This window comes from Pseudoliparis swirei, chromosome 13 (assembly GCF_029220125.1).
Source record: "Pseudoliparis swirei isolate HS2019 ecotype Mariana Trench chromosome 13, NWPU_hadal_v1, whole genome shotgun sequence".
NCBI classification, from domain to species: Eukaryota; Metazoa; Chordata; class Actinopteri; order Perciformes; family Liparidae; genus Pseudoliparis; species Pseudoliparis swirei.
The window spans coordinates 6,798,246-6,821,718 of NC_079400.1; the positions used below are offsets into that span (position 1 = coordinate 6,798,246).

Here is a 23,473-nt window from a genome sequence, read left to right on the forward strand (position 1 = left end):
AACGCACAAAGGATGAGTAACTATTGTAGAACACGTCTAGGTACTTCATCAGATGTAAAAGATAAACATTTTGCACAAATCCACAGAGCAAATATCAACTGTGAATATGTTGTATGAGTGTTTCAGGTTGAAACACCCACAATTCTGACTCGGCAGTTTGTGCTTTTTATCAGTGTCAGCACATTAACCATGGAATTTATGTGTGAGCAGCATGTCGCGAGCACATGCGTAGTGATGAATGCGCACAGGGTTACATTTCCTTCCATGAAAAATGACTGTCGTATAACACACGCAGTTATATATTGGATAGTAGCTCACCTATAGCCTGAGGGCACTCCTATTTGTTGTGTCAGTGGCATTTATGTAAGGGGCGCATGGAGCTAATGGAGTGTGAGTCAAGCAGAATGAGATTTTTTGCTTGGTTGATGATAACAAAAAAAAAGAAATAATGGAAACGTGTACAGGAAGAAGAAAAGTAGCATTTCAGTTGGTCTCCAATGGATTACAAGAGGCTTATACTCCTCACTGACTTAAAGTAAATGTAGGCTTTTGTACTTTAACTATGGAAAGACAATGTGATTGTGTTTTTATGTTTGTGGCCAGACTTCACCATGAAGCAGTAGTCACTTATTTGTATTTACACGTTCACTCTCTCCTCTCTCCCACCTGCCACTTTAGACACAGCTGGTGAATCAGATGTGCTCGGCAACCGAGAGAGAAGATGCTGCACCACATGTCCACTTACTTCTTAAAAAATGTTTTACTCGCGACACGAGTTTGGCAGCCTTGTGATTGAAGATTGCAAAAAATAATGTTCCTTTTTATCTGGTGTGAAGTCCCACTGTTGTACGATCCGCTCCTTGCTCAAGCCGAGTTCAGTCGGAGTCAAACGCTGTCGAGTTTCTTTCATGCGTTTGTGAGGATGTTAGCTTGACAGGCGTGTTTGTGGTTATTTCTCTCAGGTTTTGGACTCCAGGTTGGTATGATGTCGATTTTATATGGATTTTCTCACTCCGTACCTCTCTACAGTGCTGCTCAAACAGATAGGGATCTGAGTGCCGAGCACCAGCAATTCACTCAACAAATTGGCCATTTTGTTTGCCTCATCCCTTTGGATAGACAATCCTCTTTTTCAGCGGTCTCGATACTATCTACAGCCTTTTTGTAAATACTCAGTATCCATTGGACAGTAAATTACTTTTTCACAGGCTATGGCTTTTTCCAAGGCCTCGGACTTACTAGATAAACATGGCGTACTGCTGGATAAGGCCAATTGTTAAATTTCTAGCTCCGTATTTTGTGTACTTTTTCATAAAAAGTGCTTGAAATTGTCACCGTATGATTTGATGTCCTCCTTTCGAATTATTTACATTTTTTCATCATCATAGCGATGCAATTCTCATATTCAGTACTCCTATTTATTCCTAATGAAACGACTCGGTGCTGCTTTGATGCAAATGCTGATCACACACACATTGGTTACACTTTTGTTGGCGGAATCGATTCCAGTCACAACATCGTGAGAACTTTGTCTGTCTCACATGACGGGTCATCAAACCACCGGGGCCACATTGCGTGAGGTGAATCGTCTGTGAACAAGTTCTGCTGCAGCGCCGTCATATCTGGAGGGAAATCATTGCACGAGGACACTGTGCCGTAATCGCACTGCAGGGCACATTCAGGTAAATGTCACATCGTCCCAGCTACATGCGGCTCTGGGTTCAGCAGCCACGGCTCCGGTGGACAGCTGTCACATATACAATCTTGTCCTTAAGATCTAGAAATAAAATGACACATCAGGAGGACACTTTTCTTGCTCGTGCTGAATCATGAATGTGCCCTGCGTCTCTTCTGTTTCCTTGGCGTTGCCCTGTGAACACGAGGCCTTTTTCTCAAATATTTTTTTAAGATATATGACGTTTCCTTTTTGGCCAATGTATACCTGACACCACTGTGAAGTGGGGGGGCACTAATCCAATTCACCGGCTCAGTGACAGCCCAGATGCTGACCTTTGTATGAAGCTGACTTGGCGTCTACCATTAACCGACTTATCCAGTCAACTTGAGAACATTCTGTGATTATTTTAGTCATGGTGGGCAGCCAACTCAGTTTTTACTGCTGCAGCAATCGCCGTTTCAAAATGAGTTCGATGCAGTGAGCTGCACAGATTTTAAAATGAGTAAAAAGCGAACATTGATGCTCGGTATCGGCAGGTACTCTGAGGAAACTATTGGTAACGGTATCGGGAGAGGAAAAAGTTCAATTGATGCATCTTGATTGTAAACCATTGGCTATAAGTAAGATGTCTTACCCTTCTCTGTGGGCCTCCCCCTTCTCCAGTTCCTGGATGACCCCCAGCAGCACCTTGATGGTCTCTTGGCTGGAGCTGATGAGATTTTCCATGGCCTGGAGCTGTGCTTTAACTTCCCCGTCCTGATTCATAGGCACTATTTGCTTGCAGGCCTCCTGTGTTTGGTCGGGCGCTGCCCCGCGAGCCTCGCCACCTCTACAGGGTGTCAGAGGCTCATCCATGCCCCGTAGAGGCCGGGCAGACAGCTGTCCCGTGTGGCACTGTGCCTGTGTTGTACAGCCTCCGCTGGAACGCGGTAGCGTCTCACTCTTCACCCCGTTGAGCTGCAGGGCTTTCTTCCGCTTGCTCCGCACGGACGGACTGTCCAGGCACTCCACCTGCGTGAGAGAGTTCCATGCGATGGGGCCCGTAACCTTGGAGGCCCTGTCCGGCAGGGTCCGGGACGAGCCCTCCTCCAGGTTAAGCAGCTGCCTCTTGGCCGAGCGGTCGCTGTCGGCCTCCCTGTGTTGTAATCCTGTCCTCGCTTTGGATGGGACACTGCAGAGCTGGTGCTCGGCCTGTGCTCCGGCTCCGCTTCCTCTCTGTGTGTCTGCAGAGCAACTGAGCTGCAGAGCGTCAGAGCACAGGCCATCAGGTGCAGTGTGCTGCTCCACTGTGGCACTGCACTCATTAGTATGGAGCAGAGCCCTGGTCCTCCGGACTCCACTCCCCCCGCAGGCTCCCTCCTCCTCATCTAAAGCCTGCTCAGCAGCCTTGGACTGCTTCACCTCCATGACAAAACCGTTATTCTGACCTCTATAGGTTTCCACGGCCGCCACGTGCTTAAAGGTGTGGCCTTTTTTGCGCTCGAAGGGAAAGGTCTGATAGCGTTTCTTCAGATCGGGCGACGTCTGCACGCCTGTGCTCCTGGTGACGTTTGGGATGGACCGGCGGGCGGGGACGGTCATGTACTTGCGGTACGCCACTTTGTAGGAGATGGGCTTGCCGCCTTTCCCTGCCGCCTGCAACTCCGCCTCCCTTTGCTCGTTCTGTGCCTCGCAGATATCCTTGAAACGCACTTGCAGGGCCTTGTTCCTCTTCCTCACCTGTCGACTGGCTTCCAGGGAATACTTCACCGCCAGCGAGGTGGAGGGCACGGGTGCTGCCTCCGAGTCAGACTCTGAGTTGGTGAGCATGCATTTGCCGCCCTCCTTGCTCACCATGTTTCCTGAGAGGCATGGAGAGAGACGCTGTGTTAATCATCGGTCATGAACGGCGTACACACAGACCCCGGCTGGCTTTTTGCATCCTACTCGACAAAACTCACCCGCTCTCCAAGCTCGGGGAGAAGGGAGGAAACTGCAGTTATTTTATGAATATTAGCAAAGCGTGCTTTTATGAGACATTTGTCATGATGCATGCCAGAAAAGAAGCATCACAATTAGGACATTTATAGGAGAACATTTGTCATCATTTGAGATGCATCACATGATAACTGAGTAGAACAGGGATAGTTAATGAATTACAATTTAAAACTGAAGCTGTGCATGTAACATATATTTATCCTTGAAAGAAAACCATCAGTTCCCTTTTATTGCCAGTTGGCAAGGGTCTGTTATGCTTGCCAATCCATCTGTGTTTATTTACTGAAAGCCCTAAAACTATTCTGAGCAAATTTCCATGGCTCATTTAATCTTCATCGCTGTCAAACCAAAAACACCATTTTAAGCATAGTTTCCATTTGCTAATTATTGCCAGTTAAAGCAGCTCTCACGACCAGTTCCTCCTCTCCCACTTTCTAGTTTGTATGGAAGCTGTCAGACACTGGCCTTCCTCTCACACACTCCAATACACTACAGGCTACAAGAGTAGCAATGTTCTGTGGAGCACTCGAGACTGTGCCTCTGCTCTCAGTTCATCTCTGTGGCTCATTAGGTTCAACAGGATTCTTGACTGTCTGACCTTTCCCTCTTAAATATTAAGTAAAAATAGGATTTTTGGCCTATTTGGGGGCATATTTTCTCTCCTCTTGCTTATTGAAGTATGGGTTCTGTTCTTGCTAGATCAACAGAGACAAGAGAATGTGCTGAGGAATTGGAACCGGCAAACGGACACACTTTTGACAGAACTGTGCAACAATCCCCCGGGGAAAAGCATCATGAGCAGAGATGTGAATATGAGATATGAATTCTCTTTCCCCACTTCCACAGGTAACTCTGCTCTGTGATGCTCTGACGGAAATATAATTCTCCTTCTGCCTGCTGATTTACAATAAGCAAACACTCAACGCGTTCATGTAGATGCTGGATCGGATCGGATTATAATTATCGGTCTCGGCTTATCTGCCATCACGGCGCTCTGTCAACTTCCTGTTTCAAAGCTTTCTGTTTACTCACCCGGGAGCTATAGAATGAACATGCTGTCTCACCATCTTCCCCATCATCTTATCGCCCTGGCTCTGTGTTATTAAATTATGGTCTCCCAGTCCTGCTTTGAGAGGCACAGCCACCTGTCTATCTTATCCAAAGATAACATGACACTTTCATCATCCTGCACATCAGTCGACAGACATTGATAGCCTGGTTGTGATGCAGTATGATCTGTAAATATAGCAATATTGGCATAGGTAATTTTTACCCTGGCAATCTGTTTCCTAAGTACATAGCAAAATGTTCTCAGAATGAATATATGAATAAAAAAAACCTCACATTACCAGTGAAGGCATGCCCAAGATTATAATGCTCTTGCTTCCAGTGTTCGTTCACTTTAAATTCTCCAAAATTAGAGAGCTGCTTTTCCCAACACTGAGAAACCATAAAACAGTGTTTGCTGTGAATAATATCTCTTCGTGGTAGACCATACCTACTAATCAGAGTAGCCCGTCTTGCATCCCAGATGCCAAGTATCTCATGGGCATCGGCCCTCTGTTTTCACCTGTCAAAAGAAACCCATGTTTGAGACTCGAAAAAGCCAAATAGTCCCAGCAATGTTGACGGTCTTCCCCCCCCAACCTGTCCAATCATTGCCTCGTAATGTCCCTGGAAACACAGTCTGAGAACAGCACAGCATGCCTCACACAGACGGGTGTGAGATGGCAGCTTTCTGCTGTGCGGGCAGATGTTCGACAGTTCTTACCAATGTATCCGACCAAGGAGTACAGCGCCATGACACGCAGGACTACACGTCCCAACACGGAGGAGGGCATCAGGAAATATATCAAAGTACAGGCAATTCTGCAACGCAGTCCAGGAAGTATGGACCTTTGTATTTATTGTGATGCATGTGTAATGCCTTGCCTCCTGCAGTGCATGAACTATGGACGAAATACAACATATTCTCAAGTTCCTTCAAAGTAGTGAGAAGTACCCACTCCAGCTCGAGGAATTTCAATGGAGAAAAAAACACCGTGATATTAAAAGTTGAAAAGTTCTCACCGACATCGTGACCTTGTATTGAATTAACATTTCTACGATGTAAAGAGGGAAGAATCCAGGCTGAATATAACATAATCCAATACATTAATTTCCCATTTATTACCCCGCGCTGGGCAGCCTTTGAATAATCCCCCCCCCCCCGTCCGTCTGAACGTTTGACCATGCACCGCTTATTCCTCGATTTATTATCTACCCGCCAGCTCGGCCGAGCTTCCCTGGTCCATAACTGTCGGTGTCCTTTCCATGTTTGTTCAAAGGATGACATTTTGAATAAGAGATTAAACTGTAACCCTAGATCCCCCCCCCCCTCTAGAAAGCAGGTCAGTGACTATGTCTTTGTTATAAACTCGGGCCAAATTAAACATTATATTCAATATGTGCTGAATTCTAACTTGTTTACTATTCAAGATGCCACCCAGCGTCCAACCATCGGCTATTGAGACGTGGATGTATCTTGTTAGCGCGAGCGGCAACGCAGCCTCCACGATGCTCACAGTTTCATGGTATTGTGTCGGATCCTCATTTGAATTTGATCCCTTTTGACATGCCGGCACCGCGGGCTGAATGACGCGTCCCTGGCTCCACTTATCTGCAGCGTCACTCGTATCTCACCTGCGGCGGGAACAGCCTCCCATGGCCTCCTGCGTGAAGGCGAGGCTGTCACAACTGCCTCTTTTTAGGGTGACCGTGATCCTTTTTGAGATCTTTTTTGATTTAGGGGCGACTAAGTGAAGTGAAGTGAACTGACCCACTATTTTCCACCCAGTAGGACAGACGTAAAACGGACCTCACAGGGTCATGTGCACATGGCAAAACACATCAGACATGTTCACAAATGACCTCGTTTTAGCAGCACAGCTCACAAGGCTGTCATACTGGCACTAAGGGTATTATGTGGGTGATTTCGAGGGGCACAAGTGAATTTTGTCCATTTAGAGAGCCTGATTCGCACGGCTGGTTCTGGGGAAGATTTTCTCTTCTAATTCAGCCATTGTTTAAAGCTGTGGAGCGACGCGAGGACCATCCAGATTACCGTAATAATGCAATTCATTATTCTTTCATGGTAATGGTCTTCACGCTCGGAGCATGTGCTCAGTTAATGCAACACACCTTGAATTTAAAATGGTTATCCCCGTTTCTTGCATTATTTTAAACTGCGTATGAGTCGGCAGTTTTGTGAATGGCAGTCGCCTAATTGAAATTGTGGTCGCCGGGGGGGTGGAATCTTTAAAAGGGGGGAACGCCAGTGTTCTGATTCAACCTGGGGTTTGAATGTTTACCGTACGTTTGAGCTTGACTAATTTAGTTTTGCTCCATGGACAGGAAAATTCATTAATATAGTATGCATCACAAAACCGGGGAATTGATTAAGCGCTCGAAATATTGCTATACATGTCAATTAGCGACTGCAGCCCAAACAGCCGTCCGTGTTTAAAGTATTTAACTCGGTGTTTTCCCCCTAATTCATCTACATTTGATGTTTACGCGGTTTGATCGGAAGCGTGGAACAAAAAATTCAGCAGTGGAAGCTATTACTGTGCCCGACTTTGTGGCAGCAGTTAAGGAAATGTCCTTTCCTGTTTCAACATGATTGAGCCAAATGCACACAGCACCAGCTGGACAGAGCACTGACCTCAGCCACAGCCAACGACTTTGACTGAAGGGTTGTCGTCCCTTGACCTCTGTGATCAGCCTCACTAATGCATACTAATAATCATAGAGTGGAAGCATTCTCGTGAACGTGAGCTCTCGGTAGAGCCTGGTCAAGGTCATTGTGACCTCGCGTTCATCCCGTTCTCAGGAGCCCCTCGAGCAAATGTCTTGAAATTTGGCACCAAAGTCCACTTGCATTCATGGTTGGAGTGATTATAATTTGGTAGTCAAAGGTCACTGTGACCGTACAAAATATGGTCATGACTCAATTCACATGTTAATTGTGAGAATTTCACACAAATGTCTGATGGGGAAAAAAAAAAGATGTGAACAATGAAGTGATGACGTTTTGGCTGGACATGGATGTAAACTGCAACATGACTGGTTGGTAGTGGCAGTCATTCTAGTTCACTGGATAAAACTCAGGGAACTATATGCATCCGTCATCCGGATTTTGAATTACTGACAAAGTGAGCTTGAAGTCCGCCCTTGTGCTACATGATCACCTAAAAAAAAGATCAACCCTGCTCTCCTGTCACTGCAGTTTTCCATTATTACAGCTCGGCTCCACACGCTGCTTCAGTGTCGTCGCAGCCGCGGAAGTTCCAACTCTGCTGTAACACGGCTTTAATCGACACGTGTTGTGTTCCCCCTTGTTTTTCTGTCTGCTTTGTCTGCTTCCGTTCATAATTACACAGGGCTTAGTATTGTTTTGAGAAGTCTTTGATATGTCTCTGAAGACCACACTGACTATGCAGGAAAAAGATACCCAGGCTCGTGCTTTTGCTTTCGCTTGTGTTGGTGGGCTCATTTGACAGTGAGGGTTTGTTGTGTTTTTTTAATTTTCTGTCTGTCTCTGTGGGAGCAAGCTTGGCACTTATGCTCTGAGGGTGTAATGTGAGGGTATATATATATATATATATATTATTTGTATATATATTTATATATTTGTATTTATATATATATAAATACATATATACAATAAGTGGAAGCGCTGTGCCAACGGCTGCTTGTTTCAGTAGTGGCGTTTTGCTTTTATTTTATTGTCTTTTTTTTTGCACTTTTCCTCTCTTTTTCTTCTTCTTTTCTTTCACGTTTGTCTTAGTTACGGTCGGACACTGGACCGTAACTACTTCGATACTTCTACTGTGGCTTTTGTTCACTTTGTCGTGAGTATCGGTGAGCATAACAATGACTGGGACCGGCTCAGCTGATCGCTTCTGCCTGGAGAAAGACCTGTGATCCCGCTGGAGCTACGGAGAAGGGCTCGCGGCTGCAGAGCGGGTGTCAGCGGAGGGCTAAAACGAGGAGATACAAAATCATAACGGGAACGTCAGGTCTTTTGCGAATAAGACGGATGAGCTCCTCGCGCTGGTAATGACCCAGAGGGTCTTCCGTGAGAGCAGCCTCTTGTGTTTCACTGAGACGTGGCTGCACGCGGACTATCCGGATCACAGCGCCTTTGCCCGGCTTCAGGACTGTTCGGCTGACAGAGACGCTACACAGAGCGGTAAGAAGAGGCGGGATCGCTGTTTATGTGAATGAACGGTGGTGCCATCCGGACCATGTGTGCGTGAAGGAGCGCACATTGAACTGTTGGGGGATGCGCCCGTACTATTTGCCGAGAGAGTTCACGTCCGCCATTGTGGTTGTCGCCATCAGCTGACGCTGAGGAAGCTGTGGACACCATCCACTCCACTGTGTCTGCTCTGCTGAATCATCAGCCTGGAGCATTCATGGCTATCACTGGTGACTTTAACCACACCACATTGGAAAAAGCTCTGCCAACCTTCCATCAATACATAGACTGCCCAACAAGGAACAATAAAACTCTGGACTTGCTGTATGCTAATACTAAGGCGCCACTGCCCTTCCCCTCGGCAGGTCTGATCATGACCTGGTCCGCTGACACCCAGGTATGTTCCTCTGGAGAAGAGGCTGCCGGTGACCACGAGGGCTGTGAGGAGGTGGTCTATGGAGGCTAACGACGCCTACAGGACTGCTTGAGTCAACGGACTGGGATGTGCTGTGTGGACCGCAGGACATCAACAGTATGACCGACTGCATCACGGAATACATCAAGTTCTGTGAACACACCACCATCCCATCACGGATGCTTCCCAACAACAAGCCCTGGATCACCAGGGACCTGTGAAGAAAGCTGCTTTCAGGTCTGGAGACAGGGATGAGCTGAGGAAAGCCCAGCGCAACCTGAAGGTGAAGCTCAGGGAGGCAAGGACTCCTACAGGAGGAAGCTGGAGGCCAAACTCCAGCTGAACAACACAAGGGAGGTGTGGTCTGGCATGAAGCAGATAACTGGCTTCAAGGTGGAGGGAGACAGCCAGGGGCTCCTGGAGGGCCAACGAGCTGAACTGTTTTTTCAATAGGTTCAGTTCACAGCCCCCTCCACATCACACCTCACACACCTCCTCCCCTCTGTCCCCTGCTGAGCTGCACATCCACCGAGCCCTCAATAACAATGGGCTCCTCCACCTCCCCTCTCTGTGACGACTGACCAGGTGAGAAGACAGCTGGAGAAACTACACAAGCGCAGAGCTGAAGGTCCAGAAGTCATCAGCCCCAGGGTCTTAAAGACCTCGCCACCCAGCTGTCTGGTGTCCTGCAGCGCCTCTTCAACCTCAGCCTGAGGCTGGGGAAGTCCCGTGCTGTGGAAGACGTGCCTGGTCCCTGTCCCAAAGAAGTCAGCACCATCTGGCCTCAACGAGCCTCACCTCCCATGTGATGAAGGTGCTGGAGAGGCTGGTCTTGGCCCACCTCCGGCAGGTGAAATCATCGTTGGACCTCTGCAATTTGCTTACCAGCCTCATGTGGGAGCTCAGTCGCACCTGGATGGAACCGATGTCTCTGTGAGAGTCATTTGACTTCTCCAGTGCATATAACAACATCCAGCCACTGCTGCTGAGTGAGAAGCTCCATCTCCTGGATCACTGACTACCTCACAGGCAGACCACAGTTTGTCAGAATGGGCCGTGCTGTCTGGAACGGTGGTCAGTGATGTTGAGCCCACAGGGAACTGTTCTGTCTCCTTCCTCTTCACCCTGTACACCAGTGACTTCCAGTACAACACGGAGTCATGCCATCTGCAGAAGTACTCTGATGATTCTGCAGTGGTGTATTAGGGATGGACGGGAGGAGGAGTACAGGGCAGTGGTGAGTGACTTTGTAAAGTGGGCGATGAGAACCACCTGCGGCTGAACGTGGCCAAGACCAGAGAGATGGTGGTGGACTTCAGGAGGAAGGCGACAGCTCCTACACCTCTGAGTGTCCTGGGCGTGGACGTGGACATGGTGGAGGAGTACAAGTACCTGGGCGTCTCCATCGACAGCCGACTGAACTGGAAGGCCAACATCAACGCTGTGTACAAGAAGGGGATGAGTCGTCTCTTTTTCCTGAGAAAGCTTCGATCCTTCAACGTGTGCAGCAAGATGCTGGAGTTATTCTACCAGTCGGTTGTCGCCAGTGTGCTGCACTTTGCCATTGTCTGCTGGGGGAGCAGCATCGAGCCGTGACACCAGCCGTCTTAACAAACTGGTTAGGAAGGCTGGCTCCATCATCGGCTGCCAGCTGGAGCACCTGGAACAGGTGGTGGAGAGGAGGTCGTTGAAGAAACTGGTGTCCATATTGGACAACCCGGACCACCTCTCCACCACCTCCTACAGGGACAGAGGAGTACTTTCTCCAGACGCTCACGCTCCGCTGCCACAAGGAGAGATACAGGAGAACATTTGAGGCTCTACAACAGTTCACCTCTTGCCAGATCACCTAACCCTTCTTATATTTTGTGTTTTGTTTTTTTATTCTTGTGTGTTGCTGCTACTGACTCGACAAATTTCCCCTTGGGGATTAATAAAGTATATATCTATCTATCTATCTATCTATCTATATACAGGACTGTCTCAGAAAATTAGAATATTGTGATAAAGTTCTTTATTTTCTGTAATGCAATTAAAAAACCAAAAATGTCATGCATTCTGGATTCATTACAAATCAACTGAAATATTGCAAGCCTTTTATTCTTTTAATATTGCTGATTATGGCTTACAGCTTAAGAAAACTCTAAAATCCTATCTCATAAAATTTGAATATTTCCTCAGACCAAGTTTAAAAAAAAGATTTATAACAGCAAAACAAAATCAAACATTTGAAAATGTCCATTAATGCACTCAGTACTTGGTTGGGAATCCTTTTGCACGGATTACTGCATCAATGCGGCGTGGCGTGGCATGGAGGCAATCAGCCTGTGGCATTGCTGAGGGTTTATGGATGCCCAGGATGCTTCAATAGCGGCCTTTAGCTCATTTGCATTGTTGGGTCTGGTGTCTTTCAGCTTCTTCTTCATAATACCCCACAAATTCTCTATGGGGTTCAGGTCAGGGGAATTGGCAGGCCAATCGAGGACAGTAATGCCATGGTCAGTACACCAGTTACTGGTGGTTTTGGCACTGTGGGCAGGTGCCAGATCATGCTGGAAAATGAAATCCTCATCTCCATAGAGCTTTTCAGCAGACGGAAGCATGTAGTGCTCTAAAATCTCTTGGTACACAGCTGCATTTACTCTGGACTTGATGAAACACAGTGGACCAACACCAGCAGCTGACATGGCTCCCCAAACCATCACTGACTGTGGGAACTTCACACTGGATTTCAAGCAACTTGGATTTTGCGCCTCTCAGCCTTTCTCCAGACTCTGGCGCTTTACTTCCAAATGAAATACAACACTTGCTTTCGTCTGAAAAGAGGACTTTGGACCACTCTGCAACTGTCCAGTGCTTCTTTTCCATAGCCCAAGTCAGCCTTCTTCCGTTGTCTTGAGTTCAGAAGTGGCTTGACCATGGGAATACTATTGTAGCCCATTTGCGGACACGTCTGTGAACAGTGGCTTTTGATACCTGGACTCCAGCTTCAGTCCACTGTCTTTGAAGCTCCCCCAAATTCTGGAAGCGACTCTTCTTCACAATGCTGTTAAGGCTGCGGTCATCTCTCTTGGTTGAGCAGCGTTTCCTGCCACATTTCCCTTCCAACAGACTTTTGTGGATGTGCTTTGAAACTGCACTCTGTGAACAGCTTGCTCTTTGAGAAACTTCTTTTGTGTCTTACCCTCCTGATGGAGGGTGTCAATGATGGTCCTCTGGACAGCAGTCAGATCAGCAGTCTTCCCCATACTTGTGATTTAGTTTACTGAACCAAGCTGAGTGTTTTCAAGGCTCAGGAAACCCTTGCAGGTGTTTCGAGTTAATTAGACGATTCAAGTGATTTGTTTAATACCCTACTAGTATACTTTTTCATGATATTCTAATATTTAGAGATAGGATATTTGAGTTTTCTTAAGCTGTAAGCCATAATCAGCAATATTAAAAGAATAAAAGGCTTGCAATATTTCAGTTGATTTGTAATGAATCCAGAATGCATGACATTTTTGTTTTTTTAATTGCATTACAGAAAATAAAGAACTTTATCACAATATTCTAAAAGTTTGGGGTCACTTAGAAATGTCTTTCTTTTTCAAAGAAAAGCACTGTTTTTTCAATAAAGATAACATTAAATTAATCAAAAATACACTCTATACATTGTTAATGTGGTAAATTAATATTCAAGGTGGAAGTGTCTGGTTTCTAATGAAATATCTCCAGAGGCCCATCTACAGCAACGATCACTCCAGTGTTCTAATGGTACATTGTGTTTGCTCATCGCCTTAGAAGACTAATGTTTGATTAGAAAACCCGTGCAATTATGCTAGCACAGCTGAAAACAGTTATGCTGGTGATATAAGCTATACAACTGGCCTTCCTTTGAGCTTGAAGTTTGTAGAACAAAATTAATACTTCAAATATTAATCATTATTTCTAACCTTGTCAATGTCTTGACTATATGTTCTATGAAATGTTCAATTCATTTGATAAATAAAAGTGTGAGTTTTCATGGAAGACACGAAATTGTCTGGGTGACTCCAAACTTTTGAACGGTAGTGTATATTTGTGTATAGATAGATAGATAGCCGAGTGATTGACTGTACAGGTCAGTGTTGAGGGATAACTGCAGGCCGACGTCAAACGCAGCAAATCCTTTGTCAGTTAATGGTAGCTTAATGCCCTAAGATGGAACAACAGGATTCTAAGGGGATTGTCCCTCTAGTATTTGTTGCTCAGTCATCATGGACCACTGTGCTGTTGCCAAGCACCATGTGATGTCACTCAGAATAATTATGTAGTTTTGCAGAAATAACACAGGACCATATTCTCAGCCGAGAGGTATGAAAGTGAATAATTATAAACCGAGGAGAAGGCGACGTTATTATCCAAGATAAATGACAATTTAATACCATTGTCATTCCACCGCAGAAGAGTCAACATACAGTGCTTCTGTGTATTTGGGTCAGACATATTTCCAATCAAATAAAGATGCAGCAATAGCAACATGGCTTTGGTATGACTAGATATTCCTAAACTGGTTGACAAACCTGATGGATGATGAGGGCAAGTTATTGGTCCGGCAGAACTAATGCACACTCGTTGTTAAGCTGCACTATCCCATTAGTGGTTTAGTATGACACCATAATAGTTGTGAATATATACATGAACTTAGTGTTCCTTTTGTGGTCAGAAGACTAATACTGTGACAGCATAGAGACAGATTTGCTGTTAATCCACTCTGTTAAAGCACTCAGAACACCCTCACAAGTTTCCTCCATATGCACAGCATTTATTGAAAAGCCGTGTGCACTACAAATAATTCCACATTTCTATTTTATATTCATATTACATTTAAATCGCTTTCAGTTGTACATACAATGTGTGAGTGACAGAGGGACTGCATCAAATACTGCCGTTACAGTGCACGACTTGATGCAGCCCACCGGCCTCTCATTGAGAGAGTGCTGTCCATGGCATTAATATCCATCCCTGCTGTGAACGAGGCCACAAATTACCACCGTGAAAGACGCCTGCTGCTGTTTTCACGGTGGACTTCTTATCCTTGCACTTTAGCCACCAGATATTGTGGTCTTACTATTTTTTTGTACTCTCTTTGCCCCCCCCCCCCCCACTGCTTTGTACTCTTCTCTTTCACAAACTTGTGAGCTTAATAAATGTGCAGGAAGCCTGTAATTCATACTTCTGCTCACATGCAGGCAGGTGGAGATAAGACTGCGAGAATGGATGCACGCTGCAGCGGCTGCCTCTTCCAATCAGGATGCATCGGCTCACTCTCCTTTCCTCTCCTCTTTGTCTTTCTGAAGAACATTATATATCTTCTTTTTCTTTTTTTTTGTTCTCCCCTCATTCCCTGCCCCATTGTTGCTCGCTTTCTCTCTCTCCCTCTCTCTCTCTCTTTCTCTCTCCCTCTCTCGTTGCCTGCTAGACTCGCTGAGTTTTCAAAGCTGACGGGTAACTACAGAACTCCCCTGCTGTTCTCAGATTCCTCCCAGCCTTCATGAGCAAAGACAACAAGAGAAACGCACACATTACCACACACGGGGATACACAACTGTAATAAACAGGTGCATGGCTGTAGATGGAGAGTTTGGATGCAGCAGAATAGAATGTGAGAGATAATAGACGGAGATAATGATAATGAAAAATGAAGCCAAAGAGAAGGATCCATGTACTAGAATAGAGACGGGGGGGGGGGGGTTGTTATGTAGATGAGGTGTGTAATCAGGGAGAGCGGTAGCTGTATGAAGCTACTTTACAATCAGCAAAAACTACATGGAATTTAAAGATTTTTCAATTTATTTCTGTTTTGTAAAGATCAGTACACCGGTCAGCCCTAACTGCACAAAGGATTTGATAGGAAGGTGCTTTTAAAGTGACGTATACCGGAACTATTCAAGGAATACGTTTGTTTTGCAAGTCCAACTTCTTCGAGCCTCAAGGTCACGCGCGTGAGTAACGGATATACCAAAAAAACATCTTTCCAACCTTTAATTTGTATGTTATTATTCCGATCACAGCGGATCGCAACGCGGAGAGCAAGTTGGTAAATGATTCTGTGGGGACTTCTGGGCCTCTAGTCGCGCTCTGGAGCTGTTTCTCTACGCAGCCCGACAGCTGGACTCGTATTCCACTCGTCACCGAACGGATGCTGGTGAGAGGCTGAGATACAGCGAGGGAAGATCACTACACATGGATGCAAACCCAGTTATCTTTAAAATACTTTAAAATACAGGATCCAAGGAATACAGTTGTTCATGTCATCCACCCGGTCACACCCATTCATAACACCTTGTAATGGTTCAAATTCATATCGAGCCTCCCGGCATGCTCGGCGGGTGACCCCGCCCTCCAGCTGCTGTGAGCAATCATTCCTAACAGTGTTATTGTTGGTTTGGACCTCACGCCTGGAATGATTAGGCCATCTACAGAAACTTATTTGACATCACCTTCGATTATCAATGATTTGTTTAGACATTTGTCAAGTAATTGGAAACGTAATGTCCGCGTGGTTTGGACTGTTTGGAAGCAATTTCAAGATGTCGCCTCGGGCATTCGTCATCGCGAAATAGACAAAAGCGTTCTTTATAATTCTGAATCAAAAGAATTGTCAGTGGCGGCGCGAGAAGTACGTGCACAAGAAATATGTTGAGATATTAAATCGACTTCTTCCCTTTTCTCAAAGAGCAGTCTCGTCTTGTTTCCCCGAGGGCCCTCCGGAGCCCCGGCCGAGCGGCCCCCGCGTGCTCCACTCACACGTACACCGGCGACACCACCCGGCTGGGATCTTGTGTGAAGAGGGTGCTTCTGTATGCAACGGAAGCACAACGTCGCACCGGCGTCCACCTCAACCGCGCGGCGGCGTTGTGTCACTCACGGGGAGAATTAGCGTCTTAATGAATAATCCTGTTAGCACACGAAAGGTAACATCTGGCGTGTTCCAAAAAGCAGTCATTCTTTCACACAAGAGCAATTTGTCTTCTGGATGAATGAATGGCAGAGCTGCCCACTTGCCCGCTCGTTTGGAAACCCTGCACTCTCTCTCATATTTGCCATATCTACTTGTTTTGGGGACTCATGGTGTCGTGAAAGAGAAAAAGTTCACAAAACTGCCATTCGTGCAGAGACCAACTCCGATGCATATCTCCCTGCATGCCACCTCCGTGTCAAAGCTCTGTCGTGGCTCGGTTCTACCGCTCCCTCTACATCTGGAGCGACGGTTCACGGGGCCGCCGAGCGCAGCCCCCTTTACGGCGAGCACGTAAGTGGCCGAACGGTCGCTCTTCGTCTTTCTTCGCTGACTGACTCCAAAAAATACAGATTGTCTTTGAAGCGCCGGGCCGTCACGCCCGTCACTCTCCTGGACGGCCGTGCCCAGTTCCCACAGAAGGTTAGAGGAAGCCAGGCAGTGACATGGTCCCTATCCTGTCATTTCGTACGGCTGTTTTTACATTAGATGCACGAGCCGCTGTGCACTCTTCATGTCACTCTTGAGGTGACATGAATAGAGCAGAGGGGAGATTGTATCGGAGCGTTGATGTGAGATGTGGTTGAAGGGGAGCCGGAGAGCGATGGCAGGAGGTTTGTGGCAATGAGTGGGAGTGACATGCATTTGGTGTGACAGTGGAGATGCGAGGGTTCAAGACGACCCATGTTCTCTCTCTCTCTCTCTCTCCCTCCTCACCCCCTCACAAACTCACACACAGACTTAATCTCCATTAATCTGTACGGAGATGGGGACTTCAGCGAGTCCATTAATCTAGATTAGTTTTAAATGAAGGTCTTTCATCAGATGCAGCCCAGCTCTCATTCCCTATTCCTCTGCGCTGCAAGACGCTGCTGCCTCCGTACGTGGGACAGACGCTTCTCGCAAAACAATTCTGCGATTGTGCTTTTGGTTTAGATAGCGGTGTGATTTTTGTAACACTCCCTCAGCTGCAGGACTGAGAGGAAATGCAGCATCATGCAAGCCCTTGTATGCGAGCACTGTTTTAGCTATGCATGCGAAGCCAGTCGGGTTAAATCTGGATCGAAATCCTCTCCGAGACAGAAAACTGACCTGCCAGATGTGATTAATGTTGGCTCGCAGTGGCAGTGAGTCCCCCGACACCCCGCCACCCACCCTTGTTTTTTCCGAGCTATAAACAATTGTTCATCTTTAAAGTTTTCTCAACTGACTGAATGGTGTCTGAAACTCGGCACCAGCGCATTCCACAGCCGCTGTCTGAAATCTCCCTCGCGAGGCAACTACACTGAACTAAAAATGTTTTCTAAAAAATCTGAGATTTACCTCGCGCATCCGATGTTCGATCAGCCGACTAAAACGGGAAAATCTCCAGTCCAAACATTCCCCGTGGATAATCCCGGGCTCGGTCCCACGGAGCGAGCCGGTCCTTCGGATTCCCCCCTCCAGAGGTTCTTTGATCAGACTCCCAGTGGCAGACCGAGAGGTGAAATGGAGGAGAGGGCGAGAGCAGAGAAGAGCGACTCACCTCAGACTGTGATTTACTGACGTAAAGGATGCGTGAGCCTAGATCCCTGGCTTTGCCCGTGCATGCCCGTTTCCTCAGTGGATTAGAGGCGAGCTGGAAGGGGAGGCTATGCCATGGCAGAAGTTCAGAGGACAGGCGGCGGCGGCTCGCAGTAGTTGGAGGAGTTGTTACACATCGGCGTCCTCTCATCCAGTGGCGCGGGGGTTCCTCTAAGCCAGAGTCAACACTCCCCCTTTCTTTTCCTCCTCTCCACCTCGTTCTCCTTTCTCCGCGCGGCGTCGGCAGGGGCTCGCTCACACTCACTCACACAGGCACACACACACACACACACACACACACACACACACAGGCACACAAGCGGCTGAACTCCGGACGCCTCAGCGACAAAGCCCACGCAGGCAGAATATCCTCATCGTGCCGCCGCAGTTCTCCTCTCTGGCTTTCTCCTTTCTGCGTGTGTGTGCATCTGAGTGTGTGTGTCTGTGTGTGCAGAGAGAGAGAGAGAGACGGACAGAGATAGGTATAAAGCGAGAGGGGGGAGGGAACATGGGAGGGAAGGTCGCAGTGGAGAAAGTACAGCTCCAGTTGTGTCTACATCTGGCAGGTTCATGCATCGTCCCTTTATCTCATAACCAGTGAGTCACCTCACGTCCTCAGAGACCACATGCTCGTCAAAACTTCCTCTGTCAGGAGCAGAAGATTTCCCTTTTTTTAAATGCATCTGTTCAGACTGCACGTTTCCATACAGCCCCGCTGTGCCAGCGTTTGTCTCCCCGCGTCTGTAACTCTTGTTCCCACACAGCGACGCTCGGCGTGTCTTTCAGTCCTCGAGTGTTTCATCATCTCACGGAAACGATTCCATCCGCTTGTCCTCCCGCTCGAGAGTTTGTTTGCCTGATCTCGTCTGAGCTTTTCATGCATCAGTCGGGGGATAGTTGGTTTTTTAACACCATTTGTGCGAGAGACTTTATTTTTCTTTCTGCGTTTCCCTTCTCGGCTTAATATGATTTGTGGTGTATTCTTGTAGTGGCCAATACATAAAATGAGGGAGGAAATGAACTAGGGCTGCAACAATTAATCGATAAAATTGATAAAAATCGATTATTAAAATAGTTGGCAACGAATTTCATTATCGACTCGTTGTGTCGCGCCATTATTACGGCACTCAATAAGTCGCGGAGATGTTTGAGTATATAAAATATTGAGCAGAGCGGCGCCACGGAATAAAGATCGGAGAGGACGGACCGTAACGCTGCGGTGCGAAAGCCAACCAGCGCTGAGCCGCTCCGCCGCTGGTGAATCTAACTGCTGCTGCTGCTCTAGTGGCGCTGGAAGCGGCAGTTATTCAATAAATGTCAAATTTTCATAATCTTCAAAACCGTATTTGCAAATCATCTTTAATCCACTTAAGGTGTCAGATATTAACTTTGATTGGACTACAGTGCATTCATCTTTTTTTAGTAAAAGCATTTTCTTATTTCATTACATTACATGTCATTTAGCAGACGCTTTTATCCAAAGCGACTAACAACAAGTGCATTCAACCTAGAGTACAAACTGAGAACAACAAGAATACAGAAAGTAACATTTCCTCAATATAGTCGAACTCCAAAAGTACCACAATAAGAGCCATTTAAGTGCCACTGAAGTGCTAATCTGTGTTTTAATCCAGATATAGTCGGAAAAGACGTGGGTTTAGTCCCCGGCGGAAGCTGTAGAGACTTCCTGCTGTCCTGATGTCGGTGGGGAGCTCGTTCCACCACTGAGGAGCCAGGACAGCAAACAGTCTGGATTTTGAGTGATAAATTCGAAATGCAGGAGTCACAAGTCGGTTGGCTGTTGCCGAGCGGAGCGAACGTGCCGGGGTGTACGGTGTGACCATATCCCGGATGTAGCCGGGGCCCGATCCGTTCGTAGCACGGTACGCCAGAACCAGTGTTTTGAAGCGGATGCGGGCAGCCACCGGTAACCAGTGAAGAATTATTCTTATAATAATTATTCGCAGTCTTATTCTTAATAGTTCCCTTCTCATTATCAAAACGTATTAATGCAGCTTCATGGTTGTTATTGCTAATGTGGCCTTCTCTTGTTTATCCCCCTCTCTCTCTCACTGCACTCCCACTTCCAACACCGTTCTAGAGACCGTAATGTTGGTTAAGTTTTGACCTTGGGACAGTTCGGTGCCTGGCAAGTGCTTTAGATTTGAACCCAGGGTTAATGGCATTTGTTTAATGGATAGAACGCCCCTGGGAGGGCATGTCTACTGTACGTGGGTTGGAATAATGCCGTTTTTTTTATTGGAATGTGTTCAGCGATGTTGCTGCGTAAGCACACTGTTTCTCAGCTGGATAAACCGATGGCATTGGGTAAGTCACTGCAGTGACGCTATTGATTTCATTACCTGAGTCAAGCCCTTGGGGGACTCCTGTGCGATGTCCTTGTCCCCCTGTGTATATGATAAACATAGGGCTGAGGTATTGTTTAGGAGACGATAAACACCCAGTCTTCCATTCCTTTTGTCAAGATCCAATGCTATCAGGCTAAAGAGCCCGAGAGGTCTCACAGAAATATTTCACTATATGAAATACGGCGTACGAGTCCTTTCTGTCCATTCTGTCATGGTTATATACGCCTCCTTGAAGTGCAGCTGAGGCCCCAGTTTCATGTTACCCCCTCAATATCACCATGGTGACGACTACAAACACCACACGGTGCATGTGGAAACCCAATTGTCATCTTACATGGGAAGCACAATATTGCATCTGCAACGAGGCATCGCGTCGTTATGCAGCGTCGCTGGGGCTTGATTGAAAATTAAATCTCGTCGCATCCTCTTCAATGACATTTTCATGGACGCGTACCTTCTGTGATTTGAGTCCAGAGACCCAGCTCTTCCCATCGGCACCGCTCGCACTGCTTTTTCTCAGCTCGCGCTGATGTCAATTAGTGTGGCATGTGTTCTGTGGAAAGGACACCTGGATTTATCACAACTTATTAGAGGTAGATGCTGGAATGTACACACCAAACTTAGGTACATGCTTGGAGGGGGTTAGCCCTGAAGTTAACCACAACTTTGGCTCAGCATCTAAAGGTGGGCTGGCTTTTAAGGTGGACCAGCTATTCTTATTTAAGTGACAGGCAGCAACGCCGAGTTCTGAATCCGATCACTCTGTAATTGCGTTCTTTCATATAGACGAAAAAATTATTGAATTACCAGAAAACATTGCGAGATGTGTGTTGTTATTGAGACATAAAATGACCAAATGGCCAGCCTTACAATAAGTCATTTATTTCACCTAAACATCACAACAGTTGTTACACTACTGATACACAGATAACAAACGTATGAAACTTTCATTCATAGCCTCACTACCAACCCGAGCTCCTGAGTGCATTCATCCAAACGGAGTGAATTAGAGTGAGTGTCATAGCTGTATGGAGCCGAACTACGAGATGGTGAAGAGAGCTGTCAGTTTACGCTGGCTTTGATCTTTCAGCAATCATGAAAGAGAAAGGGAATGATTTGTGTGTGTGTGTGTGTGTGTGTGTGTGTGTGTGTGTGTGTGTGTGTGTGTGTGTGTGTGTGTGTGTGTGCGTGTTTCAGCTGACAGATTGATGTGAATTGTCTGCTGCACTGCCCCAGCAAGTCTCTGAGTGAGACGCAAAGCTTAAAGTGTACCGAGCCGATACGTCAGTGATTCTCTCCCCATCTTCTGCACTTTTTTTGCGTTTTCATCAAACGCATGTACAAAGATGGCCCTAAGTCGGTCCAAAAAAGCATCTCGCGTGTCAGGCAGGTTCAAACAACGTAAAGTTTGGCACAAGTGTACAATGACACAAGTTAAATGAGCGAGATATAATGTTGACAGTTGACTGATGTCGTTAAAGATTGTATAAATATCAACTTTCACGGTACCTCCAGTTTGATTTGAGCAGGGTTGACGTCGCCAACTCAACTCACAATATTTAAAGCTGACCTTTTCATTAGCGATCTGGAGATCGACACGTTCATATTGATTTGCACAATCAACCCCAAACGTGCCAGTCCAGCCCCACGATCTGCCACACCGAGCGGGCGGTGGCATCTATTTGCTTTCCAGGGACAGATGTGTGCTTGGCATCGGTCACAAGGAGCTTTCTTTTGAGAGGAAGGGGCTTCAGCTCAATGGGGTTTCCTGCAATAATGCAGTTGTCTGTTCAAGGAAGTATAATGCTTTGATGTAGGAGAGTGTGAAAGTGCTTCCTCGAGCTTGTCTAAGTCGGACGCTGTAATATGAGTGGCATAACGGGTCACTTCCATGGCTGGCTGCCCAGGTTGTCCGTGGTTATTATTTACACCGATGTATTTCGAAGTGTTTATCTGGAAGTCACCGCGCTTTACGTCAAATGCTGGCGACCAAGAAAATTAGCTGACCCTCCTGTCTGACACCTTGTTGGCCTGAGGCTAGAGCCAAGTGGACTCGCTGTTGAGTCCTGCAGCGGCGGCCAAGTACCTCGCCCGTGTCAGCTCAGCCTCCCTTTGACAGGCGTGTGTGTGAAAATATGCACATTAACCATAAAAGAATAGGTTTATGTATTTTACAACAGCAGAGGACACTTTTCTTCTTTATAAATGTTTTGATATTTTTATAATTTTTTTTATTGAGGTCTCTACATCTGAATTGTCAACAGAAAATGACCTCAGAAGGTCTTTTTTTTTTTTACCTCAGTTCCAACAATGCTTTCTGTAATTGAGGAGGCAAATTGAAGAGATCTCACCGCGTGCTGTTGGCACCATCACCCAATACATTGTGTGTTTGCACTCTAGGAGGCGTGTCCTCATCCCTCTCGTGTTCAATAGCACAGGGACGACGTGAGGGTTCCTGTGTGCTTGTGTAATTTCCGTTGTAATGAGCCCGCAAATTCATATTTCATCAGGCCTGAAGCTAATAGAGAGAACGACGGAGTCATTTGTGTCCCTTTAGGTCATACATCCTCCTCCTCCTCCTCCTCATCTTTCTCTATACGTCTGTGTTTTCTCTCCTCCAGAGATGGGACAAGGCTCTCCATCTACATTTCTCTAGAGACCGACATGTCATTTCCCTCCTGGCTTAATTAGAGGTTTAAGACAGTGCTCTGTTTATGGGGCAGCCCTGCACTACGAGAGCAAGCATAATTTTTTGCCTTTCCGCTGTCAGGCTCTAAAGTGAGATGAATTATCAGAGAGATGCGCGCTACAGAGCGCCGTATGATGGATCCGGCCCTGCCCTCTAATCACCGCTTTTTCATTTCCGCTAAGATTCTGCCTCATTTGCCCTCGAGCTTATGATGGATATGGAGGCCGGGTTTCGGAAATCTGCCATTTCTGGACACCGTGACAGATATGAGAAGTAGAGTATCTGTTTATTGTTTATAGTTACGCTAGATAAATGCTTGAGATTGATGACGGTGCAAGTCGTGGACATTAAATGATTTACTTCCATAACCCTTGTGTTGCCTTCGGGTCATTTTGACCCGATTCAATATTTAACCCTCCTGTCGCCTTCGGGTCAATTTGACCCGATTCAATGTTTAATGTCGGTGTTCTTTCGGGAGTCAACAAACAAACATAAAGTACCTCACACTTAAACTTGGAAAACAATATTAATTCTAATAATTTTCTGGAGATTTTAATA

General features: G+C 46.5%; 2 protein-coding genes across 3 annotated transcripts in view; one reads left to right on the forward strand and one right to left on the reverse strand.

The window, feature by feature from the left end:
- LOC130203156 (inhibitory synaptic factor 2A) overlaps positions 1-17,857 on the reverse strand; it is a 32,236-nt gene extending 14,379 nt beyond the window's left edge. The window contains exons 1-3 of the mRNA XM_056429062.1: positions 17,820-17,857; positions 2,313-3,519; positions 1,649-1,665 (exon numbers count right to left, since the gene is read on the reverse strand). Of these exons, the coding sequence (XP_056285037.1) occupies positions 1,649-1,665; positions 2,313-3,514 (1,219 nt within the window). The 5' untranslated portion in view covers positions 3,515-3,519; positions 17,820-17,857. The remainder of the gene's footprint in view (positions 1-1,648; positions 1,666-2,312; positions 3,520-17,819) is intronic.
- The window catches only part of dock1 (dedicator of cytokinesis 1), a 164,511-nt gene that overhangs the window by 86,316 nt on the left and 54,722 nt on the right, over positions 1-23,473 (forward strand). The window lies entirely within an intron of this gene.